The sequence below is a fragment of the Crocuta crocuta genome, unplaced genomic scaffold (assembly GCF_008692635.1).
Source record: "Crocuta crocuta isolate KB4526 unplaced genomic scaffold, BGI_CrCroc_1.0 scaffold41, whole genome shotgun sequence".
In the NCBI taxonomy this organism is placed as follows: Eukaryota; Metazoa; Chordata; class Mammalia; order Carnivora; family Hyaenidae; genus Crocuta; species Crocuta crocuta.
Genome location: NW_027529428.1, coordinates 17,017,379 through 17,030,964, shown reverse-complemented (window position 1 = coordinate 17,030,964; position 13,586 = coordinate 17,017,379). Strand labels below are relative to the sequence as shown.

Below are 13,586 nucleotides of genomic sequence, written 5' to 3'. Positions count from 1 at the left end.
CTTGCCTTGGGTGGTGTTTAAAACACACAGGATATGGTACCACTGTATTAACCAAGTCACTGCACTTTAAGAGTAATCCGGCATCTCACCTGGGCTCTGTGGTGGCCACTCTGTGCACCCAGTCCTCTGTATCTACAGAGAGTCAGTTGTAACTGCTCGTACCTGAGCTAGAACATCTACTTACTCGTGCCAGGAGCTGACCGTGCCAAGTGGAGATATGAAAAACCTCATACTCTTGCAGTAGACCTAAATGTCTTTCCACATATCCTGATCCCACAAGGGCTCATTCATGATCATCCAACCTTTGGATTCCCATTGCCCAAGTCATAGGGTTCAACCATTTGGAACAACCCAACTGTCAGTGCAAAGGGTTGATGTCCAGTGCTCCTAAGTGATCACCAGCCAAGCAGCTCTGAGTTCAGCCATGAGAGAACTGGCTGTTGCGCTTGGTTCCTGTTTCCATCCAGATGGTGTCAGTGTTGGGCTGTATAGTGACCACAGTGTGGTAGATCGCAAAGGCTAGACCCACCTGTCTACCAGGCATCAGCCAGAATTTCCTGCTCCCGCTCTGCAGGTTGCAGGGACCACAGAACAGGAGCGGGGACATCTGCCGGACCGACGTACCCTACAGGGCCTAGTGGTACCTGTGTTTCTAGAGACCGTAGGCTGGTGGACGGGGTGTTCCTCTTCTGCAAATGGTCGTGCTCTTTAGTCACAGTGGGGTTTTGAGCCATAGTAGGGATGGGTCAATGGAACATATTCTCCCCCCACTCACTGACGGGCAGAGAAGTCCTCCCCACCATGGACTGTTCTTTAGTGAGAGTCTCTCCCTGGAGGAGCACTGTGCACAGTCCTGGGAACAGTTGCTCCATGGGCGTGTACTGGCTTTCTGTCCCCTTCCAGAGGGGAGACCAAAATCCTAGGGACACCGTCTCATTCTCTTGTTTCTGTCACATGGCCAGCTCATACCGTCTGGAGCGCGGACGCATCTAATTCACATGGTAGTCCTGCCTGAGAGATGCCCACAGCTATAACCTACTTCACTAGTAGTTGAGCTTTTCAGGGTGGTTTGCTCCTCTGCTCCCCTCTCCACATGTTCCCTTTCTTTACCAGGTGGTATAAGGAACGGAAGCATTGTGCCAGGGGGTGGAATAAAGTTCTCCAGAGCCCCCAAATCCCTATGAAGTCTTGTGCCTTGTTCACATTCATAGGGGCTGGGTACGTTTATACCTTATCAATCACAGCTCCTGGTACACCAGTCTTTTCTGACCAGACAACTCTCTAAAACCTTGCTGCCGTCCATAGACCTTGAATTTTATGTGGTTCACTGCCCATCCTCAACCTCACAGATGCTCCAGTAAAGCTTGAAGGGTGTCCCGCAGCAGAAGAAAATCTTCACATGTTAACATTATATCCTACCTTCCTGTCTCTGAAGGCCCTGATTCAGCCACATTCACTGCAAGAATGAAGGCCAAGATTCTTCAGCTTGTCCACAGCGTGTCCTATGGGATACTGGTATCCATGCTGAGCCCCGATGTGGGACAAGACATTTACGATGTTGGGCAGTCCATTGCTTTTCTGGGGGAAACAGACAAATCCCAGGAATGGGTCCAGGCTGGGCCCCCCAGTGTAATGGGCCCAATTCACTGATGTTGGGAAGGAGAAGAGGGACAGGTCTCGGGCTGCCATCCTAGGACACGTGGTGGGGCTGTGCAGGTAGTCTTGACAAAGCAGTTGAAGGGACTCTGTTGTCCCTGCCCCACGAGTGCAAATTGATCTTGCGACTGAGTGGTCAGGGGTATACTGGAAAAGCATTTACTAAGTTCACCACAGCATGGTACCCTCCTAGGAACATGGCCACAGTATCTAAGGTAGTATCATAGTTGGGCAAAGCTGCAGAGTGGGGGCGCTTCCTTATTTAATTCTCAGTTACTCACTGTCATCTACCATGAGCCATTTGGCTTTTTTATGACCATACCAGGCTATCGAGACTACTATGGGCAGGACATACAATAGCTACTGGGTACAGTTACTGGATGGTTTCTTTTATCTCCTTATGCCTCCAGGCAATTTACACTATTTAACAGTAACCACTCTCTACAAGTATGGTAGGCTTAGCCGTTCCCAGTTCCCCTTTCCCTTAGTACTGGTTTGATTACTTGAACCAAGAGGCAGAATTCACTAATAGAGGTTTACAGAGTTTGATCCTTGGATGATATCCATGCCCGATATGTTCTCTGGTCTTGGAGAAATATAAACCTTGTATTCTCAGTAGAGGTGGGGCGATGCTATATTTGCAGTGTGAGAGGACCTTCCCTGACCATAACTGTCTGCCCTTCTAACCATCAATGGCATGGAGGGGGCCAGAAAACCTCCACGGGCTACCACGTATTAAAGTACATCCAGCTCCAATATCTGCCAGAGTTGTCACCCTTTGTTTATTTCTGGAGGACCAGGGAATGATGAGCTTACCATGGAGCCCCTGATGGCCTCCCGTGGTCCTCTCCTGCAGGTACTCTTGGCCCACATCCTGGACCTGGGGAAGAGACGCACCCCCTCTGCCTGGGACTGTATCCCTGAGGCCTTTTCTGGAAGAGGTGAGACATCAGGGATGGCAAGGGCAGATGGGGCAAATATGACCTTTCCACAGGCTAACAAGCACAGTATTATGTTGTCAGTCTATGTGTTGCAGAGAAGGGAGCAACCTGCAGCAATGAGGTCAAACCACATTTACTTGTGGGTTAGTATTATTGGAAGCTTTATAGCCAACTGGGAGAGCTTTTGGTTTTCTAAGCTTCCTCTGTGTCCTGAGTCTTTCCCGCAGCCTGGACCCATTCCTGGGATTTATCTGTTTCCCCCAGAAAAGCAATGGATTGCCCAACATCGTAAATGTCTTGTTCCACAACTGGGCTCAGCATGGATACCAGTATCCCATAGGACACACTGTGGACAAGCTGAAGAATCTTGGCCTTCATTCTTGCAGTGAATGTGGCTGAATCAGGGCCTTCAGAGACAGGAAGGTAGGATGCCTGTCTCATTCCCAACTCCCCAAGAATTTGCTGTACCTTCTCCATAGATTTCCGGCATCCCACCTGCCCAGGGAGGTCCCCCTGCAGGATAGGATGATCCTCTATATAAGTGAGTGAGTACCTTCCCTGCCCTGCTGGGGCTGTCAGAGGGCAGGGGGGTGTGGTGATGCCGCTCATTTTCTGTGCCTCCTGCCCAGTCAGAAGATTGCCATAAACCCTCGTATCCTATGGCTGCACTAACCACACCTGGGTACTCCTGGCTCTTTATTGGAACTTGGCAGCTAACCTAATGATCTCAGTGGGATATGCTCCTCTCATAAGAGTTCCTAACCTGGACGGTGCCCACGGGGCGGGGTTGTGTTACTGTGCTTTTTGCCTTTTGTATTAAAGGTTGAATGGCGCGGGGCATTTTGTCTGCTTCACTGTCAGTCACCACATCACCTTGCCCAGGGACTCCATCTCTCAGCCTCTCAATTGGGTGTGGTCCCATGGGATCGGGCTTTAACTGTCAGCGATCTTGTCTTTCTCGTTTTGCAGAATTGTGTGCGAAGGCCCAATTTATCATCCTGCTCTCTCTCCCACCTTGTCTTCAGGCCCTGAAGCCAACAGAGTAGTGGACACACCCATCCTTCCCTAACCTCAGCTCTCCTTCCAAAATTCTAACTCCAGCTTCAGCCTTTATTGGGCATCAGGAGGCAGCTGAACTGCCCACAGGGGAGGGAGTCCCTGCACAGCCATGCGCTTCCTTTCTCTGCTGCAATGCACTTGGTACACTTCCTCCATCAGGTGCATTAGAAGGGCTGGCATTTTCAGATTGTCCCTACACTCATGTGGCGGTCCACAGGCATGTGACTTCTGGGCCACTGCTCCCACACAAAGGTCCCTGACCAACTCGGGATTTCCCCCACAGATGCCTCTTTCCTAAGGCCCATTTCTTCTGTCCCATCTCTGGCTCATCAATCTTGGGTTGCAAGTTCCGTGGGAGCTCCCCAGGAATAATCTGAACCCAGTCCCTGTACTCAGCAGGCAGGGAGAGACTGAAGAAAGAGGCAGCCATTATAGAATGGAAGGTGGCAAGTTTAGTAAGCCAGGGAACGTACATACGAGGTTTGTCTTGGGCAGAAGAAAGGTGAGTGTATCTCTGACCGGCCTGCCACATGTTAAGGCTTATCTAGAGGCCTTAACTAGGTTCAGCCACATACACCATCCAGGTGGCCTCAACACATCACTGTCCCAAGGCCATGGTCTAGGAGTGGCCTCCAGGAGCAGGGAAGGCAAGCAGCACCCATATTCCAAGGGCAGGGGAGGATGTGAGGAGCCTCTACTCACTCAGGTCTGGTTCCAGTGACCTGGTCATCACACCCCCTAGACAATCTTTTCCAATAGTGACTATGGGTATACTGTTTACAGTAGAAACTGGGAGTGTAGTAAAGCATCAGTTTTTTTGCCAATTAATATTTAAAGGTATAATTTGTTCCTTTACAGAAAAATTCAACTCGCAAAGTAACTCATGAATCAAATCATGGTGATCCACCATGTGTCCAATGCTGCATTCAATTCAGTAAGATAATGGAAAAGTATGGAAGTCGGTACCTAGTTGTCTTGGTATTTACACTGGGTTGTAGTACCAAGATCCAGTGAGTAGTCAGGCCAATCTTATCCTCCAATTTAGTGCATAATAGGGGGTGTTGTTCATCAGCCCCCTTGATCCTTATGGAGGTTGAGGTGAGGGTTCCCTAAGTATCTGGTTTCTCAGGCGGTTGAGGGTTTCCCCATGAGCAGATGGTGCTGATAGCCAAGGGCGGAGTGGAGGGGCTGGTCTTGGTGATGCTGCGGGTGTTGGTGATGCCGGTGAGTCCTCTGTTGCAATAAGCGACCAGGATGATGATCCATAGAGGAAGTGGAGGATGTCACAGACTGTGAAGTCGCACCTGGACCAGAAAGGTGGCATTCCAATTCAGAACAGCAGTATGACTGCTATTTCTGGAGCTGTTGGAAGAGTATCCACAGCTGCAGAGAGTATGGGGTTGGGTAGACAAGTTGGTGGGATGCTATGGCCAGCAAGTGGGTTCACGCCTGCTACATAAAGATAGTGCCCTGTCAGTTTTCAATTCTCTCATTCTTTCCACTCAAGGAAATCTATGCTTACTATGTCCATTAGTGTTGATGCTGACTCCAGCATAACTGCCTCACATCACGCTAGGCTAAATATAAGGCACCTAGTGTCGATATAATCGAAAATGATGTTCTTTATGCTTGAAATTTTTACAGAGCTGTCCTATTCTTTTCTGTAATTTCATTTAATATGCCTCTTCCTTTAGTCACCAGGTTGGTTTTTATCAATGTTGAGTGCTATAGTTTTCCCAGTAATATATATATCGGTATGTTTTTAATTAATATGTTTAATTTAATTCTGGGGTGTTGTTAGTACTCATTATTACCTCTGTGGGTGTCTGCACTATTCATTCAGAGAAGTTTTTCCATCCTTCCTATGTCTGTGACTTAGAGATCTTGCAGCCTCCCAGATTGTTTTAGCCCAAGCTTTCATATCTAGATCGTTAGTAAGGAACCGAGAATTTTGTGAGTGAGCCACTGTGTCTTTCAGTTCAACCATGTTATGCCTTGTTTCTCCGGCCATTCTTGTATCTCTTTCCTGTGAAGTGCGTGCTCTGATCTGATCTGATCTGATGATGATGGTTGGGCTACCACAGCAAGCAACATAGCTTTCTAATCCTCGCATGTTGGTTTTTTAAATCATTTTTTCTAGAAAAGATAGGGGAATCCTATTCCTGACCATGTGTCTTCAACGGTGCATGGATATATTTTATTCTCTGATACAGGCAAGAGTTTGTTATAAACAATTTGTATAATTTAGAAGAGTCTATCAGTTTTGACCAAATCTGGAGTATTCATTAATGAACTTCAATATTCATCTTTGGGAATTTGCACATTTCTTTGAGAGTGGAAGCGTTTGGTAAGGATATAGATGTTCCTTGCCTCTAACCACGTTCTCCTGCTGTGTTTGCCAGCATAGCCTATCTCGTGATGTGCAGGTGCCCATGTAATATTCCTATCAATTGGCATATGTGTGTGTGTGTGGGGGGCATCTGTATGTCTTCTTTGGAGGAATGACTGTTCATGTTTTCTGCCCATTTTTATNTTTTGATGTTGAGTTGTATAAGTTCTTTATATATTTTGGATATTAATCCTTTATGAGATAGTCATTTGTAGATCTCTTTTCCCACTCAGTTATGTCTTTGTTGGTTTCCTTTTCTATGCAGAAGCTTTTTATTTTGGTGTAATCCCAGTAGTTTATTTTTTCTTTTGTTTTTTGCCTCAGGAGACATATATAGAAAAATGTTGCTATAGCCAATGTCAGAAAAATTACTGCCTGTCCTCTCTTCTAGGATTTTTATGGTTTCATGTCTCACAGTTAGGCCCTTAATCTATTTTGAATTTATTTTTGTGTTTGGTGTAAGAAAGTGGTCCAGTTTCTTTTGCATGTAGTTGTCTAGTTTCCCAACACCATTTGTTGAAGGGATTATTTTTCCCCCACTACACATTGTTGCCTTCTTTGTCAAAAATTAATTGACCATATAATTGTGGGTTTATTTCTGGGCTTTCTATTCTCTTCTATTGATAGATGTGTCTACATTTGTGCCACTACCATACTGTTTTGATGACTATAGCTTTGTAGTATAACTTGAGGTCTGGAATTGTGGTACCTCCCGTTTGGTTTTTCCTTTTCAAGATTGCTTTGGCTATTCGGGGTCTTTTGTGATTCCATATAAATTTTAAGATTGTCTGTTCTAGTTCTGTGAAAATTCTGTTGGTATTTTAATAGGGATTGCATTAAATGTGTAGTTTGCTTTGGGTGGTATAGATATTTTAACAATATTTGTTCTTCTAATCCATGAGCTTGGAATCTTTCCATTTCTTTGTGTCATCTTTACATTCTTTCACCAATGTTTCATAGTGTTCAGAGTGTGTATATAGGTCCTTTACCTCTTTGGTTGAGTTTATTCCCAGGTGTTTTTTTTTTTTAATTTGGTGCAATTGTAAACAGGGTTGTTTTCTTAATTTCTCTTTCTGCTATTTTATTAGTTATAGAAATGTAATGGATTTCTGTACATTGACTTTTGTATCCTGCAACTGAACTGAATTCATTTATAATATTTATCATGACTTATTTCCTCACTAGTTCTTATTAATCAATTCTGTGTCTGTCATCTGCAAATACTGTAAATAATGCTGTTCTGTTGGGTGAGGGCACAGCATTTAAACTTTTTAAATTTTCTGTTGCCACTGTATGTGGTGGTGAGGGTGTCTGTCTTCTATCATAAATCATAGTGAATAGTCCTAATTTTATTAGTATATTAGTAGGTTCTCCTGCTGTTTTCCATGGAGATATTTTAAAGGATTATATGTTAGGTTTATGCCATCTTAGTCTCCAGTTTGCTCCTACCCAGTCAAGGCTGTTTGTAAATGAGTATTATTTCCCCAGATGCTCTAAGGTATTGATTAAGTTTTAGCATCAATGGTAATGGACTTGAGTTGCACAATCTCTGCTCCTGGAGGATGAGATTTTTCCCATCGTTGGTCCATACATTTAATAGCCGTTGGGTTTCTGTGTCTGAATCAGTTTTGGGAATTCTAATNTTCTCATGTATGGTATATATTCAAATATTCAAGTAAATAATAAGTAATAATAAAATAATATATAATATTTATGCAAATATTATGGTAAATACAAATTTTTGGCTTCCCAGTGCATATGAAGATATGTTTATACTATATTAAGCATGCAATAACATTATGTCTAAGCAATATATATACCTTAATTAAAAAATACTTTATTGCTAAAAAATGCTAACCATCATTCAAGTTTTCAGCGAGTTATAATGTTTTTTGCTGTTGGAGAGTCTTGCCATGATGATGGCTGCAGACTGAACAGGGTGGTGGTTGCCCTAGTTGGGGGACTGTGGCAATTTCTTTAATATAAAACAAAAATGAGGTTTACCACATTGATTGGCTCTTCTTTTTACATAAAATTTTCCTGTAGCTTGCGATGCTGTTCAAAAACTTTGTACCCACAGTCGAATTTTTTTTCAAAATTGGGAGTCCTCTCAAAACCTGTTCCATTTATGGGATATTCTAAATCCTTCGTGGTCATTTTGACAATCTTCACAGCATCTTCACCAGGAGTAGATTGCATCTCAGGAAACCACTTTCTGTGCTGACTCATGTGCAGCAACTCCTCATCTGCTCAAGTTTTATCATGACTTCACAGCAGCTCCGTCCCATCATCAGGCTCCACTTCTGATTTTGTTTCTTTTGCTATTTCCACCACATCTGCATCTACTTTCTCTCCTGAAGTCTTGAACCTCTTAAAGTCATCCATAAAGATTGGAATCAACTTCTTCCACCCTCTTATTAATGTTGATATTTTGACCTTTTTCCATTAATCACAAATGTTCCTAATGACATCAAGAATGTTGAATCCTGGGGCACCTGGGTGGCTCAGTCAGTTGAGCGTCTGACTTCAGCTCAGGTCATGATCTCGCAGTTCATGGGTTCGGCCCCCACATCAGGCTCTGTGCTGACAGCTAACTCGGAGCCTGGAGCCTGTTTCGGGTTCTGTGTCTCCCTCTCTCTCTGACCCTCCCCTGCTCACGCTCGCTCTCTCTCTCTCTCTCAATCTCTCTCTCTCTCTCAGAAATAAACTTTAAAAACATTAAAAATTTTTTTAAAAAAAGAATGTTGAATCCTTTCAAGTTTATTCTGTCCAGGTACCTCAAAGGAATCACTCTCTATGATAGCTTTATGAAATGTTTTTCATTTCTTTTTCTTTCTTTCTTTCTTTCTTTCTTTCTTTCTTTCTTTCTCTCTTTCTTTCTCTCTTTCTCTCTTTCTTTCTTTCTTTCTCTCTCTCTCTCTCTTTCTTCCTTCCTTCCTTCCTTCCTTCCTTCCTTCCTTCCTCCTTTCCTTTTCCTTTCCTTTTCCTTTCCTTTCCGTGAAAGAGAGAGCATGCCTGAGTTGGGGAGAGTGGTGGGGGCGGGGGCAGGGGGGAGAGAGAGAGAGATAAAGAGAATGAAAATCTCAAGCAGGGTCCACACTCAACATGAAACCCCACATGAGGCTCGATCCCATGACCTTGGTATCCTGACCTGAGCCAGACTCAAGAATTGGATGCCTAACTGACTGAGCCACCCAGGTACCCCGAGATGTATTTCTTAAATAAAGAGACAGTACAGCCAAAGTAACTCCTTGACCCACAGGCTGCAGACTGGGTGTTGTGTTCGTAGGCATGAAAAACACATTAATCTTGACTATATCTCCATCAGAGTTGTTGGGTGACCAGGTGCACTGTCAAGGAGCAGTAACATTTTGAAAGGAATCTTTTTTTTCCTGAGTAGTCGGCCTCAACAGTGGGCTTAAAATATTCAGTAAACCATGTTGTAAACAGATGTGCTGCCGTCCGGTCCTGTTCCATTTATAGGGCACAGGAAACATAGAGTTAGCATAATTCTTAAGAGCCCTTGGGGTATTTAGAATGGTAAATGAGCATTGGCTTTAACTTAAAGTCACCAGTTCATTGGCTCCTACCAGGAGAGTCTGCCTATCCTTTGAAGCCAGACATTGACTTCTCTCTAGCTAAGAAAGTCCCAAATGGCATCTTCCTTAAGTAGAAGGCAGTTTCATCTACATTCAGAACCTGTTGTTGAATGTAGCCATCCTCATTAATTATCTCTGCTAGATCTTCTGGATAACTGCTACAGCTTCTATATCAGCACTTGCTGCTTTACTGTATACTTTCAGGTTATGAAGATGGCTTCCTTCCTTAAACCTCATGAACCAACTCTGCTAACCTCAGATTTTTTTCCTGCAGCTTCTTTACTAAGCCTTCACAGAATTGAAGAGAGTTAGGGCCTTGCTCTGGGTTAGGCTTTGGCTGAGGGGAATGTAGCTGGTTTGATACTTTATCCACTAAATGTTCTCCATATCAGCAACAAATCTGTTTCACTTTCTTGTCATTTGTGTGCTCGCTGTAATAGCACTTATCAGTTCCTTCAAGAACATTTCTTTTATAGTCACAACTTAGCTATCTGCTTGGTGCAAGAGGCCCAGCTTTTGGCTATCTTGGCTTTTGACATCCCTTCCTCACTAAGCTTCGTCACTTCTAGCTTTTGACTGAAAGCAAGAGACATGTGACTCTTCCTTTTAGTTGAACATTTATAGGCCATTGTAGGGTTATTAATTGCCATAGTTTCAATATTGCTGTGTCTTAGGGAATAGGGAGGCCCAAAGAGAGAAAGAGAGAGAGAGGTTAGGGAACAGTTGGCTAGTGGAACAATCACAACACACAGATTTGCTGATTAAATTTGCTGTCTTATATCATGGTGCCCCAAAACAATTCCAATGGTAACATCGAAGATCACTGATCAAAGATCACCATAACAAATATAATAACCACAGAAAAGTTAGAGATGTGAGAATTACCTAAATGAGATGAAGACGTGAAGTGACCAAATGCTGTTGAAAAAATGGCACCAATAGTGTTGGTGATGTGGCATTACCACAAACTTAGAATTTGTGTAAAAAAAAAAAAAGGGGGGGGTGCAATATCTGTGAATTTAGGTCTATGTCCCATTTTGAATTAACTTTGTGAAAGTTGTAAGGTCTGTGCCTAGACTCACTCTTTTTGCACATGGATGTCTTGTCCTAGCTCCATTTATGGAAAGGTCTTCGCTCTGTTGTGTTCTGTACTTCTTTATCAAAGATCAATTGACTATGTTTATGTGGGTCATTTTCTGGCTTTTCTATTCTGTTCCACTGATATGTCTGTTAGTTCACCAGTACCCCCACCATCTTGACTACTGTCGAGATTAGCTGTACAGTAAATCTTGAAGTCAGGTAGGGTCATAGTGTCTGTCCTCTAACTTTGTTCTTCTCCTTTAATATTAAGCTGGCTATTCTGGGTCTTTTGGCTCTGCATATAAACTTTAGAATCTGTTTGTTGATAGCCACAAAAAATAGTTGCTGAGAATCTGATTTTTTTTTTTTTTTGTCTATTTGTATTATCTAGCTCTCTACCAAGTCAGTTTTCCTCACTTATCCACTTTCTGTCTTCCAAAATATTGACATCTCTCATTGTGATGCTGAAAAGCAGTGATAAGAGGGGACATCCCGGCCTTGTTCCTGTTCATAGTGAGAAAGCGTGGAATTTCTCACCACTAAGTGTAATGCTAGCTGTATGTTTTCATAGATGATCTTTATTAAGGTGGGGAAGTTCCCCCCTATTCTTAGATGGCTGAGTTTTTATCATTACTTGCTGCTGCATTTTGTCAAATGTTTTATCTGCATCTGCTGCCCTGGAAGAGAGCAAGTGTCAGGAGGAGCTGTGTCGTGGTTGCTGGCAGTTGCGGGTAGAAGACGCCTGCCAGTTCTGTAGACCCAGCCTACGCAAATATGCATCTTCCTCGTAAAGCAGGGGAGCCTGGACTGTCTGACCAGGACGAGGCCTAGCTAGCTGCTGGGACACCTTTCATGAAGACATTTGGGAGCCTTGATTAGTACTAAGCCCAGGACCCCATCAAATAACCAGTTAAAATGGTGGCTGAATTTTTGCTAGTGTGAAGCTAACACGTCAGGAAGATTTTGCTCCCTCCACCCTGGAGGCTGTGTAGGTAAGGAGAACTAGCCTCCATGGCATAGGCGGGCTGTGCCCTGGCTTCCTAAGGTTGGCTGATGAGATACATTCTGTACATGCTGGTATCAGTAGTTCAGGGTCATCGGGGACCTGTTACAGGGCAAGTGTCAGCAGAAGCCTGGTCATGGGAGCAAGCTGTTGGCAATCTCAAGCCCTAACCTACTCAAATGTGCCTATTCCCTGGGAAGGCAGAGCTGGAAGAAATGGTGCGGCCTTGCCAGTGTGTCTGTCCTCCAAGAAGAGACGCCTGAGAGCCTTGATTGCTAGAGAAGCCAGGAACCCCATTAGTCCAAATGGGGACTGAGCATTTCCAGCTTAAAGCTGTCACCTCCTGGGGCGCCTGGGTGGCTGAATTGGTTAAGCATCTGACTTTGGCTCAGGTCATGATCTTGTGGTCCACGGGTTCAAGCCCCGTGTCCCGCTCTGTGCTGACAGCTCAGAGCCTGGAGCCTGCTTCATATTCTGTGTCTTCCTTTCTCTCTGTCCCTCCCCGGTTGTGCTCTGTCTCACTTTCAAAAATAAGTAAACATAAAAAAATTTTTTTAAAAAGCTGTCCCCTCGCCTCTGGAAGATTTTTCTCAGCAGAGGCTCCCTCCGTGTTGGAGGCTTGCAGGTGGTAGGAACTGGTTCCACAGGCCTGGAGCGTCCAGGCCTCCTAGACGGGCTGACGACGTGTGTACTGCATGAGAACAGACCACTCAGATTACTTCTGCAAGGAACCTGAAACGGGACAAGTGTAAAGAGAGGCCAGGACACAAGAAGGGGGCAATTGTGGGTCCAGGGAATCTGGATAATTCCAAACCGTAACCTACACAAATGCCCATGGGGAGGGGGGCACAAAATATACCACATCTGCATATTGATTATTTTTAATTAAATGTAAGCAGCCTGTGCAAGAATACCCTGTGCGCCCTTTGTTTCCAGAAGGCAGGAAATAAGTCTCATGTGAAAGGTACCCTCCCTATACCAGGAAGTATAGACAGACATTTTTTTTAAAAAAATTTTTAAAGTTTGTTTATTTTGAGACAGAGAGCATGGGGGAGGGGCATAGAAAGAGAGAGAGAGAGCAAATCCCAAGCAGGCTCCACATTGACAGCATGGAGCCCAATGCAGGGCTTGAACTTACGAACTGTGAGATCATGACCTGAGCTGAAATCAAGGGTTGGAAGCTTCACTGACTGAGCCACCCAGCTGCTCCTAGACAGACATTTTAACCCCTACAGATAGGACATTCAGAGCTGAATGGCTATATGAACAAACCTGGTTATTTTCACTTATTACCCCCGCCCAAAAATCAGTTTAGATTTCCTTGTCAAGTGAGGCTCCTCAACAAAAGTTTTCTTTGTCCTGTCAATTCCTCACAGATGTATTGTTTATCTAAAAAGTATAAATGCTGCCAACTTTGATCATTTCTTTGGGTCTCACCTTTAGTATTGGGCCTCTTTGTGCTTGTATTTAAAATGTACGTGTGTGTGGGTTTCTCTCCTGTTAACTAGTCTCCTGTCAATTTGGTTCTTAGAACAGGTAGAAGAACTTTGAGGAGTAGAGGGAAAATGTCCTCTCCAACTGTTGGCATCGTCAGCAGGATAAACTTTAACCGGCCGGATCCCCCCGCAGCTGAGAGACGCTGGGACATCTGACCAACAGGCGGCAGAAGGTAAGACTCCTTTACCATGTCAGCCCGCAGGTCTAGTGGAAACGAGTGGCGAGAGATCTTTTTCTCCCTCTTTCTAAATTTCTGTCAGTGGGAGAAAAATGTGTGAAACTTGTTCCTTGCGTTTCGTGGACTCTGGTAAATTCGGCAGAGTACTCTTGCTGTGACTCACCCATTTCCTCCCAGAGATGGT

General features: G+C 44.2%; 1 protein-coding gene across 1 annotated transcript in view; it reads left to right on the top strand.

The window, feature by feature from the left end:
* The window catches only part of LOC144227726 (zinc finger protein 37A-like), a 95,702-nt gene extending 82,345 nt beyond the window's left edge, over positions 1 to 13,357 (top strand). The window contains exon 4 of the mRNA XM_077759479.1: positions 13,259 to 13,357. Coding sequence (XP_077615605.1) covers positions 13,259 to 13,267 — 9 coding nt within the window. The 3' untranslated portion in view covers positions 13,268 to 13,357. The remainder of the gene's footprint in view (positions 1 to 13,258) is intronic.
* The last annotated feature ends 229 nt before the right edge of the window (positions 13,358 to 13,586 follow it).